Source organism: Triturus cristatus, chromosome 3_2 (genome assembly GCF_964204655.1).
Source record: "Triturus cristatus chromosome 3_2, aTriCri1.1, whole genome shotgun sequence".
NCBI lineage: Eukaryota > Metazoa > Chordata > Amphibia > Caudata > Salamandridae > Triturus > Triturus cristatus.
Window position 1 is genome coordinate 1237915531 of NC_140584.1, and position 23298 is coordinate 1237938828.

At 43.3% G+C, this 23298-nt stretch overlaps 1 protein-coding gene across 1 annotated transcript in view; it reads right to left on the reverse strand.

Annotated features, from left to right (window-relative positions):
- The window catches only part of LOC146859554 (CD5 antigen-like), a 534324-nt gene that overhangs the window by 274441 nt on the left and 236585 nt on the right, over positions 1 to 23298 (reverse strand). Inside the window, exon 4 of the mRNA XM_085650253.1 lies at positions 9596 to 9628. Within this exon, the coding sequence (XP_085506379.1) occupies positions 9596 to 9628 (33 nt within the window). The remainder of the gene's footprint in view (positions 1 to 9595; positions 9629 to 23298) is intronic.

Consider the following 23298-nt stretch of genomic DNA (forward strand, 5'->3'; position numbering starts at 1 on the left):
TTTCAAGGCTAGTCTCCTGCCTCCCAGTTACTCTAAGCAAAAGCCTGAATCCTCATCAGGTTTCTGCAGACAGGGACTGGTCTTGTGTGAATGATAGAATACACTGTCAGTAGCCTGCTCCTGAAGGTCAGAGCACAACATTCTTGTCACCCTTTCTCTACCCACCATTGCACTTTCTCAAAGTTCATGACAGGTAAGGTAAAAATAATGATATTTTCATTTCGTCCCAGTACATGACAATAGACCCGATTCTGGCCTCATTAGAAGTCAATGGGAGAAATCCATCCTCCTCATCTCCCACTTCCCCTTCTGAAATGTTGGCGTGTGTGAGTTAATAAAATGCTCAACCAAGGGAGCAGTCAGGACTTTGCATCCGATGCGACTCTTCTGCTGTTAAATTCAAATGTAAACCTTCTGAGTAGTCTGGCCAATGTATAGTTTGCCACAAAGGCAGGTGATCACATACACTACATTATAAATACTGCAGTTAGAAAACCTCTGGGGTGATACTCGGACATTACCATGTATAATCATCTTGGTTTCATTAATAAGTGGGCAGATGCTGCAGGGCCCAGATTTTAAATGTCTAACAAAGGGGGGAGTGCCCCAGATGTCACTGAGGGTGGGTGGCAAGAAAGGCAGAACAGACCAAATGATCTTTAAGATTCCTGTATTTTATCAACACAAACATAGGAGAGTCAATGCAAGGTCACCAGCTGCCAACACCTTTGAGTATTTCTTAACCCTTTAACTGCTGAAGCATTTTCACACCAGTGCTGATCCCTTTTGGCTATTTCGGGTTGTTTAAACTTAGGCCTTCATAACGTTTTTCACATAAGACATCCATGCCAAATTTGTGTTATTTTGTCAAACATCCTGGGGATTAAAAGGGAATCCAGGGTTTGTAGATTCCCCTGGAGGGTACCAAGAAATAGCCAAAATATAGCTAAGTTCGTAGTTGTCTTAGGAAAAATAGGAAAAAAGTGCTCTGCAAAAAAGTCTAATTTTTTTCTCCCAAAAATGGCATAAATTAAGGATTTGCTGTGCCAAAGTCACCATCTTACCAGCTTTCAAGAATATGCGGATCGAACTAAAAAAATGAGTAGGAAAAGCACCCATTTATGGCAACGTTTTCTTTCTGTCACTTGACACAATCGTTGATTTACCAAAGCAATAAACCATTTTACTCGCTAGACCGTCCTGATTGTGGTGATATATGGTGTTTTCAGGTTGTCTAGAGCCAACAACTGAGTGCCACCTTACAGTGATCTTTCATTGTGCGCTGAGAATAGAGCAACTCATATGGTAAAATATTAAGAGTGAAAAATGGGTATGAAAGAAATCTACGTATTTCTGAAATGTGCAGCAAATACTATGCATGGAAGAAGTGGGTATTTGTACATCTCTGAATTTGTGGGTATCCATACTGGCATATGATTAATAGGGCATTTTCAAAATGTCTTATTTCTCACACACTAGCTTATCTTTTGCCCAATTACATTTGGGTAGAAGTTGTGCCTGTAGGAGAGTAGGATCTGCTTCTTATAGTTACCCCCACTTTTTGCTGATGTTTCACTGTTTTTCGACTTTAGTCTGGCTGGGGCCCTGCTAAACAGGACCCCAGCCTAGCTGCTTCCTCTCTAAATTGATTACAAGTACTTTAGGTACACTCCAGATTGGATCCTGGGGTACCCTTATAAGTCCCTAGTATATGGTATACCAAGGGCATAGGTACCCCAGATGCCTACCAGGGGCTGCAGCATGTATTATGCCACCCCTGGGAAACCTTCCAAAATGACACAGCAGGACTGTTACAGCAGCCCATGTAAGGTGGTGCATGCACCCCTTACTGAGATATAGGTTCACTATATCTCACCTATCACTGCACATATAAACCTATCAGACACCCATATGGCAGGCCTTACCAATCCTGAAGGCAGGGTGCTGGGTTTTATGTGAGAGGGTGCCCATGCATGAGCAGAGCTTCTCTGCAACCTTCGTATCCTTTATTCCGGGGTTGTTTGTGATGCAGCCAAAACCATGTACTCTTAATTGCATTATAACCGAACGGTTAATGCTAACTTTGGACTGGCTGCATGGAAACATGTTGTGTCTCGTGTCAAACACCTTGGAATCATACCCCCACACCAGTAACTGGAGTGGGAGTATGGTCCCACCTTTCTAGAGGGAGAAACATTATTGCCCTGGTATCACCCGGTACCAACTTAACAGAGCCCTGGCATCACAAAATGTATGCTGCTGCCAAAGACCCTGGTCTGCCCTCCTGCTGCTGGATGAAACTCTGGTGGGGGAGGCCTGGACAATAGGTTTCCTGTCACAGGGAGGTGTAACCACCTCCCAGACAGGCTTTAGTGTACTGGGGCTGGGTGGGTGTACTCCAAGAGTGCTTTGAAGTCTGCCCTGGGGGCACATTTGGTGTCCCTGTGCATAGTCCAGCTCAAACCGGTTGCAGGGTCTACCAGCCCCTGTTTTGGTGTGACACTGGACAAAGGAAATGGGTGTTGCCACCCCTCTTTCCTGACCCTCCCATAGGTGGGTCCCTAGAGTTTGTCCCACCCCTTCCTTGGGTATAAGATAGGAATGCCTGGCTACAGGATTTTATATTAGACCTGGATGAAACTCTGGTACTGAATCCTGGATCTTTGACGATCTACATTGAACTAGATGACTGAAGAATCTACCTTGGAGTAAAGGAGTTGCTCCCCTGCAAGGCAGACCCCAAAGACGCATCTGACCGGTTTGCATCTCTAAAGCTCCTGAAGACTCCGAAGAACTTTGCAACACAGGAGGTGGGTTTCCATGTTCTTAGAGGTTGATCACTGCCCACAGCGTGTCTGAGGCCCATATCCCTCGTGGCGACTGTGCAACCCCAACCCCTGGAACTGTGTCACTTTGCAGAAGCATCAGCTTTCCAATGACTCCTGCAGCTGAGCTTTGGGTTCCTTGTAGCCCTGACCCCAAGCAGCAGTTCCACCAAAGATTGCCCGCCTACACTCCACGAGTGTTCTGTGATCTAGCCCTTTGTGTTTTCTCTCAAGATCCCTTTGCGACCCCTGGTCTGTCAACTGGTGGGTCCCTGTGAAGGCAAATTTAATTCTAATTGGGATTACCTGGTTGCTCCAGATGTGCCCTAACTCTCCATTGCTTGGGGAGTCCCCAGGACGCTGATGGTCTGCACCGAAGCATTATTTCTCTTCCTGCATGGGTTGCTGTTGCCAAGGCATGTTGGGCTCAATCCGAGCACTGACATCGCAGCACTCAACATCCTTTGTGGGACAGCTCGAATCCAGATTCTGGTTGTCGTTAACACCTCCTGGTCCTCGTGGGTGCAGAGTCAAGCTTCACCTCTTCGCACCTGAAACACCTCACATCGGTGGGCATTCGTCTATCGTACCCCTGGTTACTGGCAAGTGACCCAGACTCTGTCCCCTCTGCTTTCAGGTCCTTCTGAACTTCGATCCAGGCTTGGATCATCCCGGACACTTCTCTTCTTCCGGACAGCAGCACTTTGCAGCAGATCGCCATTGAAATCAAGCACGGTTCCAGACACCATTTGACACCTATGCACCCGGTTTCCCTGGGTGAGGTAACTTGAGTACTCTGGTTCTCCTGTGGATGTTGGCCCTAGTACCCCCTAAGTCTAAAGGGGTTTGCTCAAAGTCCTCTCCTAAGTGTCCTAAACTTGTAAAATTCCAACCGCGACTTTCCCCATAGAATAGAACAGGAGCTCGCAGCTGTGTTCACACACTGCAAGCGTCCCCCGCGGGTCCCCTGTGTCACTACCTTGGGTGGTTCCTTGGGGTCCCAGCGATTCTACGTGCTCTAGTCACTGTGTCTAGTCAAGTTTTGGTTCTTATGTCACTTTCTTAATATATGGTTTGGTCCCCCCCCCCCCGGGGCCCAGTGTATATTCTGTATTTGTTGTTGTTTTAGAACTGTATTATTGTGTATATTGGACTCTAATCTCATAAAGAGGTTAGTAGATAGTGTTTAGAAATAAATACATATATTTTATATATACCCTGTGTGGTTCTCCTTTCACTTAGTAATTCAAGAGGTTATAATCTGGTAAACCAAGCTGCTTTAAACTCCTTCAAGACTTAGCCTGAAGGGTGCTCTCCATGGCTACCACTAGGTTAGCTTTCAATAAAGGTTGTCTTTAAACCTATTCATCAATAAGGGTTGCTTGTACTGGTACAAGGTGCCCACTATAACTCGTGGACAGCATGTACCAGGCCATCTTCTAACAGTGCCAATGACAGGTAAGTGCCTAACATTCAACATTGACACATCATATTTTTTCTCGCAATGTGGGTAACTGTGGATTTTTGAGCTTGGAATTTGGACCCTAGCTCAGCCGGCACCTAAGGGAAACCCAGTAAACCTACACATTTTGAAAACTAGACACACAGGAATTACAGGGTGGTGTACCTTGTTTGGCACTCACCAGGTTTTCCTACCAAAAATTCCCAAAATGGTCTGCAAACTTCACCCTTTCCTAAAATCACACATTCGTCTTACATTTCCGTGATGGAATCTTCCAAAATCAATAGGAATCCACCACATTCCTACCACCCAGTAATGTTACACATGTCCAAAACAAATGCTGCCCGAGTTGTGTGGCTGGGCCTAGTGCCACAACAGGAATAACTCAAATGAAGGTCAAAGGAAGTTGCAGACATTGTGGGTAAGAAAACCTTGCTGGATCCATGCACGACACACCACCCTGAAATCCCATGGGTGTCTAGTTTTCAAAAAGGTCTGTGGTTGGTAAGCACGGCCACAAATAATATTTGGGGCGGTGCCTACCATACACCAGCTACCCATATTGTTGATCTTTTTACATGCTTTAGGGTGTTATGCGTAGCGGTCTCTTGGCTCACTCACACAAGTGGGGTACTGTTGTGATCGGGAGACAGTTGGGAACCCGAAGTGGTAGGAAATTTGTGGATGACTATAGATTCTTAACTTTCTTGCACAGAAATTTGAGGAGAATGTGTGTGTTTTTGCCAAACTTTGAGGTTTGCAATGGTGTCTGTCATAATGGCCAGTGAAGATAGGACAATACGCCACACAGCATGACCCCTGATACCCAAGGGAGATGCATAATTGTTGGTTGTTTTTGCAACCCACTGATTTCGATGAGACACTTTTTCATTAGAACGACACAATAAAAAATTCATTCACTCACTCAATGCATAGACATCAACCGTCAAGCTGGGTGTTGCAGGTTATGCTAGAGATGTCGACTGGGCTGGGGAAATTTGAAAATTGTAGGAATCTTTACTCCCGAAAGGGTAAGGAACCCTTAACTCCATAGCCCCGAAAGAGTAAAAACACATTTGACCAATTGTTATCTTGGCCTATCTCTTAGCTCTTTAGTACTGATTTGAATCACATACATTATGAAAGGCTTCCAGAGTTGTTTCAGGATGGAATGTATGGACAGTGTTAATTCTCCTCCAGTCATCATTGACAACAGACTGTGAACCTCCATAAAGGCCATAACCCAACTAGTAGCTCAAGAGAAAAAAGTATTGACCAGCTGCTCCCGCACCTGCATGCCCTGCCCTCTGTTTGCAACAACACCCCAATTTCCTGGATTTTGATGTTGGTGACAATCTTTTGGTGGTGGGTGAGGACCGTCTCAAATCCCTCAAAGACACTCTCAATGTAGCTCATTACTTCTCTCTATTCCCCTCACATTTCATCCACATTTGCTGGCATTTGTCACCCAAGTTGCATGTGTTCCTCACCCATTATGTACTCCAATGTATAGGTAAATGTTGCCACACTCTGCTGTTTTTATGTGAACTGCACACTTGTGCATATGGAACAGGTGGAGGCTTGAGATTGCAAATATTTGGCATTTTGTACTACTATTTGCAGTACTACAAATATACTACATGATGTGGTATCTGATTAAGGACCTATGTGCAGTCTTGCAATCCCATTTGTCCTATCTCTTTCTGTGCGGAGTGCTCCGTCCGAAGTGTGGAGTCTATGACCCAAGAGCGGAGACTCCGGGGCCCAGATTCTCAAAGGTTTAATGATGGGTTAGAGTTACTTTTTGAATGCTAACCATTTGCTAAACCTTTCTGGGGATTAACAAACCAATGCTAATTGGTTGTAGCATTTGTTTGTATTGAAAACTAACGTCAAGGGAGCATTACATGGGTAGTGCATGGGCGTTCCCATGCAACCACCCATGCTTTTTGACGCTAAACCCTATCTACTAACATTAGTAGACAGGATTTAGTGGCAAAAATTAACGCCGCTGAAAAGCATGTGTTAAAAGACTAGGGGGCAGATTTATGTTTCCTGGCGCATCCCTGCAAATCAGCAGGGATGCGCCAGGAAAGATGCGTCACAAAAGTTTACCCTTGCGCCACAATAGATGCGCCGCATTTACAATGCAGCGCATCGTGGCGCAAGGATAAACAGATGCATGACGCATCTGATGGCAGAAGGTTGGCGCATTGCTGGAGTTGCGTCACAAGCACGACGCAGCTCCAGCAAGGCTCGGGGGTGCCCTATCGTTACAATGCTGCGTCAATCCTTACGCCTGCTTCAAGCAGGCGCAGGGTTTAGACGCAGCATGGCCGGAAAAGTGACTGAGTGAAATCTTGTAGATTTCACTCAGCCACTTTTCGGATGCGTTCCCGCGCCGGAACGCCCCCCCTGTGCAGGTACGCCCAAATGTGGCGCAAGCTTTACAACGTGACGCATCTCCCTAGATGCGTCACGTTGTAAATGGGGCGCAACATGGCGCAAGGGTCACTAGATCCATCATGGTTCTGGTCGCAGAGGGCCATAAGGTCTGGATGCACAGTTACCTTCCCAGCACGCTTGGGGTCACTAAATCCATCATGGTTCTGGTCGCAGAGCGCCATAAGGTCTGGAGGTACTGTTACCATCCCAGCACGCTTGGGGTCACTAAATCCATCATGGTTCTGGTCGCAGAGGGCCATAAGGTCTGGATGCACAGTTACCTTCCCAGCACGCTTGGGGTCACTAAATCCATCATGGTTCTGGTCGCAGAGGGCCATAAGGTCTGGATGCACAGATACCTTCCCAGCACGCTTGGGGTCACTAAATCCATCATGGTTCTGGTCGCAGAGGGCCATAAGGTCTGGATGTACTGTTACCATCCCAGCACGCTTGGGGTCTCTAAATCCATCATGTTTCTGGTCGCAGAGGGCCATAAGGTCTGGATGCACTGTTACCATTCCAGCACGCTTGGGATCAATAAATCCATCATGGTTCTGGTCGCAGAGGGCCATAAGGTCTGGATGTACAGTTACCATCCCAGCACGCTTAAGGTCTCTAAATCCATCATGGTTCTGGTCGCAGAGGACCATAAGGTCTGGATGTACAGTTACCATCCCAGCACGCTTGGGGTCACTAAATCCATCATGGTTCTGGTCGCAGAGGGCCATAAGGTCTGGATGTAGAGTTACCATCCCAGCACGCTTGGGGTCACTAAATCCATCATGGTTCTGGTCGCAGAGGACATAAGGTCTGGATGCACAGTTACCTTGCCTGCACGCTTGGGGTCTCTAAATCCATCATGGTTCTGGTCGCAGAGGGCCATAAGGTCTGGATGCACAGTTACCCTGCCATCAAATCAGCCTCCAGTTGAGGTCCAGGCTCTAGGGGTGAACAACCATAGCCTTTAATGGACTGATCCTAATGCAAGGGATGGAGGATCCTGAAGATGCTCAAGAATTCTGAGGATGCTGAGCTGGTGACAAGGGGAATCATTGGAGTGGTCCTGATGCAAGGGATACAGGATGCTGAGTATGCTCAAGGATACTGAGGATGCTGAGCTGATGAGAGGGATTATCTTGGGGCCACTGATCAGTCCACAAACACAGTGATAAGACCGCAGCCACAGGGTTCGATGTCTGGGTGACGCCCAGACAAAAAACTGTTGCCACTGGTCTACTGGTCTCCACTTACAGTGCATCCAGTGGTTCCCTTTAACTAATGGTAACATCCTTGCTGTGTGATCACACTGCATTCCGATGACTCTCCCAGGTATATCATACTCAGGTGCAACTTCTGAGCGGTTGGGACTCTGTCTCCCAAGCTAAACATCGGCACTCAATGGTGATCAGGCGTCTTTGGCTACCAACTCACAAAGGCAGGCTTCTTCAGCGTCTGTGGCCTTGTACAAATAACTGGACGTCAGCCAACTGACTCTTGGAGTCACATCTCCAGTCTGGGCCTTGGGGATGACTTTTCTTTGCGTAGGGCATCACAGGCACGGTTCTTTCTTTGCTGGCCCAAGGAGTAGCAGGTGCAGCTCAGTCTTTTGTACAGTCTCTCTCTTTGCCGGGTCCCGGGAACAGCAGAGCAGTCCTTCTTTGTTCCTTCCTCTAGTACAGATGTGATCCAAGGTCTGGGTGCCACTTTTAAGCCCAGTTTGTCCCCTGGAGGGATGCAGCAATGACTGGCCAATAGGCTATCGGGTCACCTCCCACCTAGTGATGACTTTCTGTGAAGTGTGGCATGTGGCTAGCTCAAAATGCAACATTCTGTCCAGTGTAAGCATGTCAGAACCCCTATCTATTTGTGTGGCCTTCCCTAGCCCATCCCAAAGATGCGACTATCTGGATGCCCAAAGAAAAGCAGTTTAGCAGTGGCTTCTCTCAGCCTGTCCCTGATGCCCCTGATGCCACCCTGTCTGCAAGGAACAAAAGAGAATCCCCTCTTGCTTGTTTCTCATCAAAGGTTGCTTTCCCTTTGAAGTTAAACTTTTCTGCTCACACCCTGTTTGGCCTTCCTGCCAGGGAGAGGTCACACCTCCTCCAATGTCAGGCCCCTTGTATTTCTTCCTGAGAGTCATTCATAGCTCCCCCCAGGAGGGCAGAAGGCTGTCTTGTGCCCGGCAACCATAAATGGTCACTGGCTAACGGAGGGCAACAAAGTAACAACTGTCTAGATTTGCTATATGTGCAAACGGTATATTAAATTTGAATTGAGCATCATGTCAGGTTTAATGTAGCAATTATTTTGATGTCTTGAAGTATCAATTTTAGTAGTCCTATGCAGGAGTTAGCACTGTTGGGTTGTCTGCTGTGACCCTGCACTCCCCAATGTGGCTATTATCTTTTCCACAGCAAAATGGCAATTTGTAAAAACAATAATTTATAAAAACATGTCGAGTTAGCAGAGTGAAACTGTCCTACCCATCTGCAGTGATTGGTTCGGAGACATACATTTGCCTCATCAAAATCAGGTGACACAATAACTGCTGCAGCCCATGAGGGATACCTTAACTCACAGACCCTGAGTTCACTTGGTACCATATGCTAGGTACTTATAAGTAAGTTAACATATGCCAATGGTGGTAGAGCTCCTCAGACAAAGACCTCACTGGCACTGATTACACCTCACTCACCAGAGCCAAAAACCATCAGCATCAGTTCAAAACTTTGGAGTGATCATGCAAAAAGAGGTATTTCCCTACATGATATATATGAAATACATACACAAAGATCCTAATTAAAATACATGCTATATGAATTGCATGTCTAATAATCTGCATACATTGCTAAAAATGCATTACCTTTGTAGATCTGGGGGCGCAATTTCCGATTCTCTGTAAAAAAAATCAATTGAAGATAAGATCATTGATCTTTGTTTTAAATAGAAATAAAATTCCAAACAACAAATTGTACTACTACAGACTACATCAGAAGCGGCATCACAGTGTGGTGAGACATGGAGGATACAGGCACACAGTCTGTGTTGAGACGTTCCCAAGTTTGCTCCACCAATTAAGTTTGAGGGTGAAAGGGAGTTTGTTCCTGAGTCTCAATCTATAAACAGAGAAAAGGCTCTGAGGGTATTCAGCCCCAGAGAAAGTATCCCTAGCTGTAAGCAGGTCCCACGGGAAGCATGTGCTTGTAAGTACAGTTGCCCTCATTCACCTGATGGTGACTTGCTTCATCATAGGGCGGTGCTCCTCGCCAGGCCGGCGCTGAAATGCCTGGTGGGCCCCACAAGAGGGTTCTTTGTTGAAGATCTGTTAATAAATATGCCAATTGAGCACCGTAGAACAAGGAATGGTGTGTCCTGCAATGTGAGAAGATCGGTGATGGTGTGAAGATAAAATCAACAGTCAACCAGATGCCAACAGAATATTTAATGTGATATCCCCGGTAGATCTTGAGGTTAAAAAAGAAGGCAGAGACACTTAGGATACTATGGTCTGTGTCTCTTCAAGTGAGAGTGTAAATCTGTCACCTATAGACCGTCTAGCAAGCTCTGGTCTAAGTTATAGGTCAACATATTTCATCCCTAAGGTAGTCGTGGAGCGATCTAGGGCTATTTTGTCAGGACCAACAGTATATGATGTGACCTAATCTTCTCAGTAGAGTGAGGCGCTCTTTAACTCAAATGCGTGGGTGATAAGGTGCTGGCTGACATCTTATCACAACTTTCGAGCACTGTACTAATGAAGCACTTGGTTTAAGATAACCTGCTTAAAAATAAAATGAAAAAAGTGGATATATAAATGCACAAGATCAAAAATATCTGTTGAAAGTGTCATTAAAAATCTAACATGAGCGCACCCACCCCCCCCTCAATCTACCACTAGTAAAAGAGTAGTGTTCTGCCCCAACATAACCCATTCTGCCAAAGTGGTCGATGTAAACATGCGCATAGGTAAAGTCTACGGGCCGGGGATCCCATTGTGAGAGAAAGGTGGATACAGAATCCCTTTGGAACAGTATAGTGGTATTTGACTTTGGTTGTTTGGTGGTGAGTGTATTCTGGACTGGTAATCTCCCCGTCCTCTTTTTTGATAGATACAGAGAAAGCCTGTTGATGTCTGTTTTTTCTGTAAGACTTATGGATTTCTGTCTGATCAGGAATGACCTCCTCGTAGTTCGTTCGAATCTGGAAACATTGAGTTAGAGGCAAGATAGCAGGGTTTACTTGAATGGAGAGTACTCAAGATCAAACTACAGACTGTGAAACGGATTCTGTCAGGGAGAGGGACCCAATGCAGTTCTTCCATTGTAAGGGAGTTTCTCTCAAAGTCTATTTGCGAAACAATATTTATGCTACTGACTGAAGAAAAGCTTTGATTGGTGTAAATTAGGGCCAGCAAGTACTGTGTTGCATCCGTCAATGTATGATAAGGCGAGTGAATGAAATGTGGGGCACAAAATTTGAGGAAGAGAAAAAGGCTGGATTCTGCAGGACAGTGTGGGCTGGATCAATTCTCTTTAGCCTTTCCTTGATACGGTCTTTGAGGACAGAGCTCAGTGGCAAAGACCAAAGATTTAGGTCTTTGTCTGAGTTTCGATTACCTTTTTGCCAACTTCCAGGTGCCAATAATGCCAGATCTTAACATGCAGTGGTGTCAGCTAACATGACATTAAGGCATTTTTAAAGTCCACCATTGTTAAACATTTAAGTCAACTTAGATCATGTGGAAAGCTGTAACTAGATTATTTTGTGACTACAATATAGTTCAAAAGGACAACTGGGTATGCTGATCCAAGGAAATATATTATATGCCAGATTCACAAAGGGCCTCTGCATTCATGGTGAATGCCCCTTAGGAGTGGGTGAGTCTCTGCACTTGGGACTGAATCTCTGCAATGAGAATTCTCAAATTTGACATACAAGAAAAGAAAAGAAGTAAGGTCGCGCAAAGGATCGTCTTGCCGTTTTCCTAAACTCGGTTAAGAAGGATAAAATAGCAAAGCTCCCACTTGAAAGAAACCAAATCCAAGCCACCTGAATATGAAACTGTAAATTATTCTAAAAAAAAATCGCTAATATGAATTAATGTATATGTCCATCCAACACCAAAAATGAAATGCAAAACAATCCAAGAAAGAATTTTTACAATCGTCCAGATACTGCATAATAGCTCCTCTTTGTTCAGTAAGGACCTAATGGAGAAGAAAAATGCAATCCATAGGATAGCCAGAAAACAAAAAAGAATCCCCAAGATGATTCTGAAGGAAAGTTGGTATCAATTTATAATGGCTCTTTACAGATGGACAAACAGAAAGCCAAGCAGAGCTAACTGAAACATATCATCCCAGGGCAGTCGACAAGAGGATAGCAACACATATTCCATCAGTATTACCGTCCGAGAGGATAAATGAGTCATTATTACTTACCACAATACGACAAGGGAAGGCATGACAGTGCACCCGGCCAAACTCTCTTCCAGCTGCACATTTTTGAAAGCAAAGGGCAACTGTGAGGAAAGTGGTGTATTACATGGAGCAGTTGTGTGACGTCACCATGTAATATACTCACAATACTATCTTGAGTCTAGTCAGGCTCACTTTTAAAACTATAGCTCAACCCTGAGTAGCTGTGACTATGAGCAGTAATGCTTCAACAAAAAAACAAGTGCAAAGAATTTGGAAGTACCAGAATAACCACTTGAGAAAGTCACACAACACATATTTTTATGAATGTGTAGAAAGTAAAAATTAAGAAAAACTACCAGAGATATAGATTTTTAAGTAAAACGTAAATGACTGCTTTTCACTCAATTATCAGCAAGCATTGGCAACTACTGCAGTTAGCAGATACTTTGGATCACTTGTTAAAGAGTTGTGTTTGGGTACCGTGTCCCACTTTGGATGACCAACTCCAGCAGAAAACAAGCCAAGGTGACAAGTGAGGAGTAGTCGGACAGTTACCTGTCACCGGAGCCTTTTCAAGTCCAGTTCCAGCTCAAGCGAAGAATCTCTGTAGACATGAATGGAATAGTTCTGATGCAAGGAATATAAGATGCTGAAGATGCCGTATGATGCTGAGGATAATGTGTAATCAACAGTGATCTACCTGGTGCTACTCCTCGGTCCACAATCAGTGTGGAGTGACGTTCCCCACAGGGCTCGATGTCACTCAAAGTCCTGGTCAGGGCAGCAAATGTTCAGTTGTCACTGGACTACTGGTTTCCGGTCACAGCGAGCCCAGCAGTTCCTTTTGATGGGGGCGAGTGTCCTTCTTGGGCAACCAAACTTCACTCCAATGACTCTCATGGGACCAGCAGACATAGGTTTAACTTTTGATTGTTGGGCCTTGGTCTTCAGGCTGCTCGTCAATAGTCAGTGGTGGTCGAGTGATTGTGGTTACTGACTTGCCAGGTGGGCTTCTTCAGCTTGTTATTGCCCTGCAGTGGGAACACAAAGTCAGCAACCTGACTCCTTGAGTCTCTTCTTCTGCCAGGTCCAGGGAACAGCACTGCAGTCCTTTGTCAGTCCTCTTCCAAGTCCAGATGTGATCTGAGGCCTGGGTGTTAGGGGTGCCATATTAATGACCAGAAAATGCCCTTGGGGAATGAGGTAGTTACTAGCCAAAAGGCTACCTGTTCCCTTCCCTCCTGATGATGACTTCCTGCAATGTGTGGAAACTAGCTATCCCAGAGTGCACTTTTTTTGCCCACTCCCAAGATGGCCTAATACTTCTCTTAATGTGTAGAGCTTTGTAGCCCACCCAAGAGGTATGACTAAGTGTGGGCTACAGACCCATGGGAAAACTGTTTAGGCCACTTGGCACCAATCTCTGTCCCTGATGCTAACCTGTCTATCAGGACAAAAGATCAGCACCTCTTGTGTCTACCATTTGCCCTTCAAATGTGGCTTCCCTTATAATCTTACCCTGTGACTCTTCTTGCCAGGGAGAGGTCATACCTCCTCCAAACGCAGGACTCTATTGTGGCTCCCCTTGGAAGTCACTCTTCACCACACCCCCAGGACAGCGAAAGACTGTCTTCTAGCCAGCATCTGCAAATGGCCACTGGGAAAACTTTCGGCAACAGAATGGCAACATTCTAAAAGTTGCTTTTATGTGGAAGTTACATTAAATTCGACCTGGGCATGAAGTTGGGTTTAAGGTAACGATTTGTTTCATACCTTGGTGTACCAAACTTAGCAGTCTCATTCACAATTTAGCACAGCTAATGTGTCAGCGTGTAACTCTGCACTCGCTAATGGGGTAACAAGCCATTCCACAGTAAAAATGATGAATACATCTTCTATCTTTTAATTTACAGCACCGTGTCCTGGATTTTTTTTAGAGCCCTACCTAAGGGGGGGGTTTATATATATATTATAAAAAGGAGGTCTGGGATTTGTCATTAATTTAAATGGCAAAGTTGGGTTATCAGTTTCAAGCTGCTCTCTCAGCCTGCAGGTGCAGGCTAGGGGGCATGTTTTACCTTGCTGCTCTCAGGGTGGCACAAAAAGTGCTGCAGCCCATGAGAGACTCCTTATCTTACATGCACTGGGTACCCTTGGTAAGTTAACTTATGCCAATTGGATTTAAGCCAATCAAACATACACTTTAGAGCTCAGAGCATTGGCACTAAGTTCTGGTATGCAGTCCCCTGTGCACTCTCACAGTCACAAAACCAGCAGTATCAGTCCGACACTTTCCGGTGGTCATGCAAAATGAGGCCTTTCCTTACAGTAAGACAAGGCAAAGGCACCTAGTTCTCTCCTTAACTCTTTAACTACTGAAGAACAACGTAGGTAATACAAAAAAACCTAGAAACTATTTATTAAAAAGGAGACCAAATGAACCTAGCAAACTGTAAGCTTAACACCTAGTTAGATATTGAGGCATTTTAGAAGATCTGGATGGTCGGGTTGAAAAACAGTCTCTGAACCTGTTTGTTCAGACCGCCTTTCGTCATGACTCAGTTGCAGAGCTCACTATACTCGTGGGAAAACTCATTGGAAAAAAGTCATCATTACACTCAAAATTTAGAGATTTCAAAGCGGCCTTTGACAAGGTCCAGCATAATATTCTGTGGTAAAAACTGCAACAATGCAATATTCCGGTACCACTGCTGAATGCCATTCAGATAGCCTACATGATGAAAGCTGGTACAACACTGACCTCAAGGAATCCAAGAGAGCTTGTAAACAGCTTGAAAGGAAATGGAAAATCACCAGAGGAACCACCAAAATAAGCACCTACAAGGCCGTACTTAGATACTATCACCATCAAGTCAAAAAGACCAAAAAAAGGCCCTGAACCTGAGATTCAAATCTAGCTCCAACCATGGCAAGGGACTTTTTTCCATTGTCAAGAAATGAACCAACTCAACAGCTGCGAGGAACGCCATCACACATACAGAAGAACTCTGCTTCAACCTCTCTGACTTCTTCCACAAAAAAATCACCAAGGTCTATAGCAACTTTGAACCCCAGCCACCCCTCATCGACTTGCCCAGCCTGCTAACCTCTTTGACCAAAGACCACCAACTGACAGCATGGAACCCTCTATCTATCGAGGACACTGCAGCAATAAAGAAGACAGTCAACTCAGGGGTGCCTACAGAACCCTGCCTCCACCATGACTGCAACCTGGGAAGAGCCATGAACAGCACTGCACTCACTTCAACCATTAACACCTCCCTCAAGACAGTCACTTTCCCTGATAGCTGGAAACATGACAATGTCACCACCATCCTTGAAAACCTTCAGCCAACTCCAATGTACTCAGTAATTAGCGAACCATCTTGCTGCTCCCCTTCCCAGCCAAAGTCATTGAGAAGAACATCAAACAACTCTCTGATAGCCTAGAACACCACAAGCTCTGTACGACTCACGATCAGGAATTGAAAACAACCACAGCACTGAACCAGTCCTCATTCCTGCCACAGATGGCATCCACATCAACCTCTGCCATAGAGAGACCGCCACCCTCATCCTCCTCAACCTCTCTGCCGCTTTCAACACCATCTTCCACCACACTTTCAATGCTAGACTACACACAGCAGTAATACAAGTAGGGGTGGGTAGAGCTTGTGGAGTTTCACTCCAAGGAATTCCAAGGAGTTACATGAAAATTCTTCAGAGTTCCGCAAACGGGCAGAAATTGGCACATCGCGCTACTGGCAATGATTTTTAGTTCAGGGAGCTTGTTCCACACAGCAAAATCAGTGAGAATGTTACCCCTTGGCACACCAAAGGGTGCTGCTTCTTTACTGCAGCTTGAGTAGATTTTCCACTGAAGCAGCAGCTTTCTCACCGCCAACAGTTGTGACTGCTCGCATTGAGGAAATATTGTCAGGTGCCCTCCCAGCGGCTGGAAATCATGCTAGGGAATGCCACTCACACTCGCCAACTTACCACTGGCGAGCCACGCATGAGAAAAAACTCTGTCTTACAGCAGTTGGCTGAGTTTTGCCATAACTCGTGGTTATAATTGTAATGCGGAGTGGCCAAAACTCTGTGAACTCCAATGGCGGAGTAGAATTTATTGCCCACCCCTAAATACCAGGACCAGAACTCAAATGGATAGCTTCCATCCTCTTTGGAAGAACGCAACAAGTCAGACTCATGCCGTTCACATCAGAACCCAATGACCTCATCTATGGAGTCCAACAGGGATTGTCACTCAGCCCCACACTTTTCAACTTGTGCATGGCTACTCTGGCAAACATCATCAGATCCAAAGGAACCAACATCATTTCCTTTGCTGATGACACCCAGCTCATTTTTCCCTCTCAGATGAATAAGGTCACCACCAAGGCAAACTTCAAGCAATGCATGACCAGCGTGGCTAATTTGATGGAATAAAACGGCCTCAAGCTCAACACAAACAAAATTGAAGTGCTGATCTTTGGGAATAACAGCTCACCTTGGGACTCCACCTGGCTGCCCGCCAAACTTGGACCCACACCCTCCCCATCAAACCATGCTTGGAACCTAGTTCTCAGCCTGGATACAATACTCACGATAAAGACCCATCTCAACCCCGTCGCCTCCTCATGCATCCACATCCTCTGCATGCTATGTAAAATCTTCAAGTGACTCCCATTGGATATCAGACATTTCATCATGCAGTCCCTAATCACAAGAAGTGTTGACTATGGCAATACACTCTACACCGGCATCCCAAACCGCCAAGATTGCCTGTATTTAGGCCCAGCCTCACTACACACCTACACTCACCTACTCAGTGCCAAGATATTCTCATGGGTGAAAATCAGCACTCTACAAATCCATATTATATTATCATTTTGCATGCAGATGAAAAATGTCAAGAAAAATATGGACTTTTAATGGGCTGAAACAGGGCTGCATATTAGCCTTCATCTTATTTAATATTGACATTGTGGCTCTCTATGATGTGATCGACACGTCACAAGTAGACACACCCAAACTGGCTATCCATTAGTCAAGACCTGCCGATCCTGCAATGTGCAGATGATACAATCTTACTCTATAAAACCCCTGCAGGTCTATAAAGATCATTAAATCACATAATTTCTTACTGTGACCCAAGTAAACTAGAAATTAACAATGAGGAAACAAAACCCAAAATACCTTCATAAGAAAAAATAGAAACCGCTCATGAATATAAATACTTGGGCTTATTGTTTGAATATCGAGGCACCGTCGAACCTAACAGAAACTCACTAACCCAAAAGGCAACTTTCTTTGCTCTGGCATTCGAATTGATATAAAAAAAACATCAATTCCCTGCATGCTCCACTCTCCATCAGGCATGAACAAAACTCTCCCAACAATAACACTTAGCCTCGCTGCCCAACCTTCATCAGTAGCCGGACACGTTGATCATTTAACAAGTAAAATGTATAGACACGTTTTTAGACTTTACGAATTTGGCCAAGTCACAAACCAGGTTTGAATTTTCAATAAACTAGTTGAATATTATTCAAGATTTTGCTTCCAGTAAATAAATGCATTAAATGAGATTGAGTAATGATAATACATTAGTTCAGCTCATTTGGAGAGACATCAACACAAATCATAGTGGACATAGAAATCAGTGGAGGTTTCTTCTAATCACCGATTGGAAATAACTGTTCTTAGAGGATGCATGCTCATTTCAAATGAGCCTCCTATTATTTCAGAAACTGGCAAATAAAAACTGAAAACACATTTCCATTGACCAAGATAAAAGCTCATTCAGTTACCAGTCACTTAAATGGACTGTAAAGCCCTTATTACAAAGGAGATACAACATCTAGATTCTCCTTTCTCATTAGAATTCAATTTTAAATTCTAAAAATATCACTTTAGCAATTTTGGACCGTGTCTTTCCATGGGCATCACAATTTAGAGACAAAAATTGCCAACTGTATGGTTAACATGAAGAATTACTTTTGAACGTTCTTTGCACTTTGTCTGACTCTTAAAAATCCTAAAACCAAGTTTTCTAATCTTGAACATGCAAACCTATAATCAACAGCAGTTGCTGCCTATCAGGGGCTTCAGGGTGCAGCCACCCTGCCTCCTTCGAGGCCCCTGTGCATTTATCAGAGTAGCAGTGTTAATGACTTCACACACGCGTTCAGGACACTGCATAACATAGGGCCAGCATATCTTAATAGCCGCCTTCACTTCCACCAATCCACCAGACCCTGTCGTCAGCCTCACAACCTCTCGCACATGCACCCTGTTTCCTCAAAAGTAGAATGTGAGGCCTAGATTTCTCCACATCGCTCCTTGCTACGACCTCTCTCTTCACTTCAGGGCCTCCTCCTCCATTCTTGAATCCTGCAAGAGGCTAAAGATCTGTGTAGCATGTCAATGTACTGACATACATTTAATCTGCCTTATGTTTTTATTAATACTACATAACTTTACCAGAATTTAATTTCAGCAAGATTTGGTTATCAAATTTCATTTTAATAATGATTGGGAGCTTCGCCGCATATGTATTAAAGTTTGAGTAAATACATTTCCGATACGGTCTCATCCTTTAATTTTGATAGAAGTTCCTCATGCAAGACTTAATTTGTAAATAATATTTCTATTTTGAGAATTGTTTAAGAACATTTAAGCACGCTTAGGATTGTCGTGGAGACCATCGGAATCTTGGAGTAGTGCTGTTTTAAAACTAACTTCTCTGATTTTCAAAAACATAATTTCTATGCTTGCTGATGACTTAATTTGAAGAAGTCGATTATCGGTAACTTTGACAAAACCTTGGGGCTTTGGCGTCATTGATAACATTCAGTAACATTAGCTACTCTTTGTGTTTTTGCGCCTTTGATTGATGACTCAGCGCTTGGAATTTGATTTGCAGCTCGTATAGCGCTTAATAGTTGTTTTATAATTGTCAATCACATTGAAAAAGGCATTGAGTTTCTTCGTGAGACTGCATATAATTTGAAAGTTGCTATTGCTTCAAAATTAAACACCAACGTCTCTTTGTTGTCGTTACGAACGAGGAATAGAACTTCTTCATATGTCGCGTCAGGAACCTTCTTCTTCCGACAATCACAGTGAACGTCATCTTGCTACAGTCACGCAGGCGTCTGACGTCATTCCGCAGTATAATCCTACGTGGAGGCCATTTTGAAAGCGACGCTTTCGAGTATCCTAGCAACCTGAAGTGCGCTCAGCATCACTATCGGAAGCTACATGCCGATGCGCACGGCTTTTACTTAGTTTTGTTCATCGTGCGCTCAGCATCACAATTTACGCTGATACGCACAGATTTATAACTTTGAGCTACATTTGGGAGGCGCTAAAAATGTATTTGTTTTAGCTCTTGCTCATGAACTAATGACTTTATGATATAGTGTGCTTGAAGCTGACATACACGGCTACGAGATTACTGCCCTTAGCAGATATACATAACAGTAATTTCTCTAAATAGAATATACTTCGCAATAAGCATAATTGTATAATTAGCTTAATATTTAAGCCAGTTTGTATGGTTGTTATATAAGTAACACATCACACATTCATGCAAAATATTTGACTATATAATAGAAATCTAAAAATGCAAAATGTTACTGCAGCCCCATTTTTTTTATCTTAGGCAGGTAATCCTCCTATACAATGGAAGAAGTGGAAAGTTGTATTTGAAAGGTACGCTAGGGTATGTAGCCCTTCACTTAGTGCAGAGAGAAAGTCTTCATTACTTTGACATTGTTTAGGGTTGGAGGGGCAAGATGTTTTTGACCACCTACCAGACTTATCACGTGAAGAAGCGAATGGGCTCAACGACGATGAAATATGCATCAAAAAATGAGATAATCATTACTTGCCACAGGTAAGCACTATTTTAGAAAGGTATACGTTCGCTAAGAGGATGCAAGGTGATGAGGAAACGGTGGAATGTTATGTAACTATTTTAAGGAAACTTGCTTCTTCTTGTAAATTTGATGGCTTAACTGATGAACGTATACGTGATCATTTCATGTTTGGATGCAATATGGAGAAAGTCAGGGAAGAATGATGGTCACGTGATGAGCCTACCCTAGATGAGGTTCTCGTTGTAGCCAAAAGGATTGAACATTCGATGAAATGTGTTGCAGTTTTGAAGACAGATTCCATGAAAGAGTTCAAGGTTCAAGAAATTAAGAACAAAGGTAAAGTGAGTTATGGATCTAAAGATAGGAGTTACAAAGGAGCCTCATCAAACAAAGAAAAAATAAATGAAAAATGGACCAATAGTAAGTGTTTCAGGTGCGGTAAAATGGGACATTTGGCTAATAATATAACGTGTCCAGCTTTAGGTTTAACATGTCCTAAATGCAAAAGGAAAGGTTCCTTTGCCTCAATGTGTAATAGTAAGGTGATATCTAAGGTTAAAGAAGTTGATGTTAATGATTGTGAATACGATGAATCCAACTCTGAAGATTATGAATGTGGTCAGATAGTTGTACAGGTGGTAAGTGGAGAAAAGAAGAAGAATTGTCCATATGATTAAATCTTAGTTGAAGGAGCACAAACTAGAGTTTTATTCGATTCAGGAGCGAAAATTACAATTGTTTCATGTGGATTTTATATGAATAATTTGAAAGGTAAAGTTAAACTTTTGAAGCCAGACATAAGGCAATTGGCTTATGGGGGAGAGCCCAATAAACTTCAAGGGTATTTCACAGGGCTGATCGAGTACAAAAAGAAATTTGTTTCAGGTAAAATTTACGTATTAATAAAAGGTGATAGCATCATCAGTTGTATCCATCAAGGTGACCTTGGAGTCTTCCTTGACCCCAGTGCTGATCCTCCCATTCAACTAAGAAGTGACATCAATTTTATTATGAAAAAAGAAAGTGGGGATTTGGTTGATGATCTTAAGAAAGAGATACAAGCATAAAATTATACTTTAAAAAGATGCTATTCCTGTATGTTGCAAAGTGAGGAAAGTTCCTCTTTCAGTAAGGGAGGATATGCAAAAAGAAATTGAAAAACTTAAAAGATTGGGGAATCATAGAAGAGGTTGAAGGGACAGAATGGTTGGCTCCGGTAGTGGCAGCGCACAAACCCAATGGGGATTTGAGACTCTGCATTGACTTGAGACAATTAAACAAATGTGCAGTGATCGACAAATATCCTTTGCCAAACATAAACAAATTATTGTCTCTGTTGGGTGGAGCCATAGTTTTTCGTACAATAGATCTTACCTCGGCGTATCACCAGATAGAATTGGAAGAGTCATGTAGGGATTTAACTTCATTCATAACACCTTTCGGCACATATAGATTTATACTTATGCCCTTTGGATTAGAATCAGCCTCTTCAGTGTTTCAGAGAGTACTGGAAATTATTAGTCAAGGTTTATCAGGTGTCTATGTTTACCAAGATGACATATTAATCTATGGGGATGATAACTGTCAACATGACTCTCGTTTGAAACTAGCTTTGGGGAGACTTTCAGATCATAATTTCACAATTAAGGCTGAAAAATGTAAATTTAGAACAAAATTAATAGATTACTTAGGTCACAACATTACTAGTGATGGTGTGAAACCTAAAGCTGATCTAATTAATACAATTCAAGAGATGAGTTCACCGTCCAACAAAAGTGAACTCATGAAATGTTTAGGGGTAGTTGAATACTATTCGAAATTTGTAAAGAACCTTGCTAATAGCGCACCTTCTCTTGCTAGTTTTAACCCTAAGATCAAACCCATACTCATCACTGATGCAAGTGAAAAGGGTCTGGGAGCTGTTTTGCAACAGAAGGGTTCCTATGGGATGCAAACCATTATGTGTTGGTCACGAAGTCTAAAAGATCCTGAAACTAGATATTCAGTTGTGGAACGAGAGTGCCTTGCAGTATTTTGGGCTATAAAAAAATTAAAAAAGTTCCTTTGGGGTGTTGATTTCGAAGTGAGAACTGATCATAAGCCCCTGGTGGAGATATTTAGTAAAAAGGGCCTCGATGCCATATCCAGCAAAATAACAAAGTGGGTGATATGGCCACAATAATATAATTTCATGATAAAATACATACCAGGAGTTGAAAATAACGTAGCAGATGTGCTGTCACGTCTTACACCCAACACTTTGAAAATGATTGGGAGGATTCTGATGAATTGGTTTGTATCATTGATCAACAGATCATTAGTGAAAAAAGATGGTGTGATGGAATGGCACTGGATGTGGTTCTAAATGAAGTTTTAGATCTGATTAAGAAGGGTTGGAACAGCAACAAGGAAGGATCTGGGAGCACTAAAAAATGGTGGGCAGTGGGTAAAGAATTATCAGTGGACAGTAATCTGGTATTTCGGGGAATGAGGTTAGTTCCTCCCTGCAGTCTTAGGAAAGAATTCATAGATCTAGTCCATTCCTCACATGCTGGGATTACAAAATGTGTGGAACGATTGAGAATGTCATATTGGTGGCCAGGCATGGACATAGAAGTGGAATGTGCAAAACGTGATTGTATCCCATGCACATTGAGTGAGAAGTCCAAGAGCACTCGTGTCCAGCCAATGGTCTTAAGGAGACGTCCTTTTAATCCTTGGCAAGATATTGCTTTAGATATTCTTGGTCCAATTCATAGCAATGGCTCTCAAACTTTTGTAGTGGTTGTAATTGACATGTTCTCATGATGACCTGAAGTTTTCTTTTTATCAAGCATTGATATAGGTCACATAATTAAATGATTAAAAACTTGTTTTCTAAAGAAGGAATACCTGAATCCTTATTAAAAGATAATGGAGTTCAGCTAGTGTCGGAAGAGATGAAAAACTTTTTAGCATCTAAAGGTAGTGTACACAAGACGTGTTCTTTCTATCACCCCGAGGCCAATGGAACGGTGGAGAGACTTAACAGAGTGATTAAAGAGACAATTGCTTTAGCTAAATCTATGTCTCTGAATTGTAAAGATGAAGTATTAAAGAAAATTGAGGAGTACAGATGGTCTCCTCATTCCATCACTGGTAAGACACCTTTTCTTTATTCAGAGGCAGAGTTCCAAATACCAATGTTGAACCTACATGGGTTAGTAAGTATGAGTTGAGTAAAGGCAAGGAAAATAAATGTGACAATGACATAATTCAAA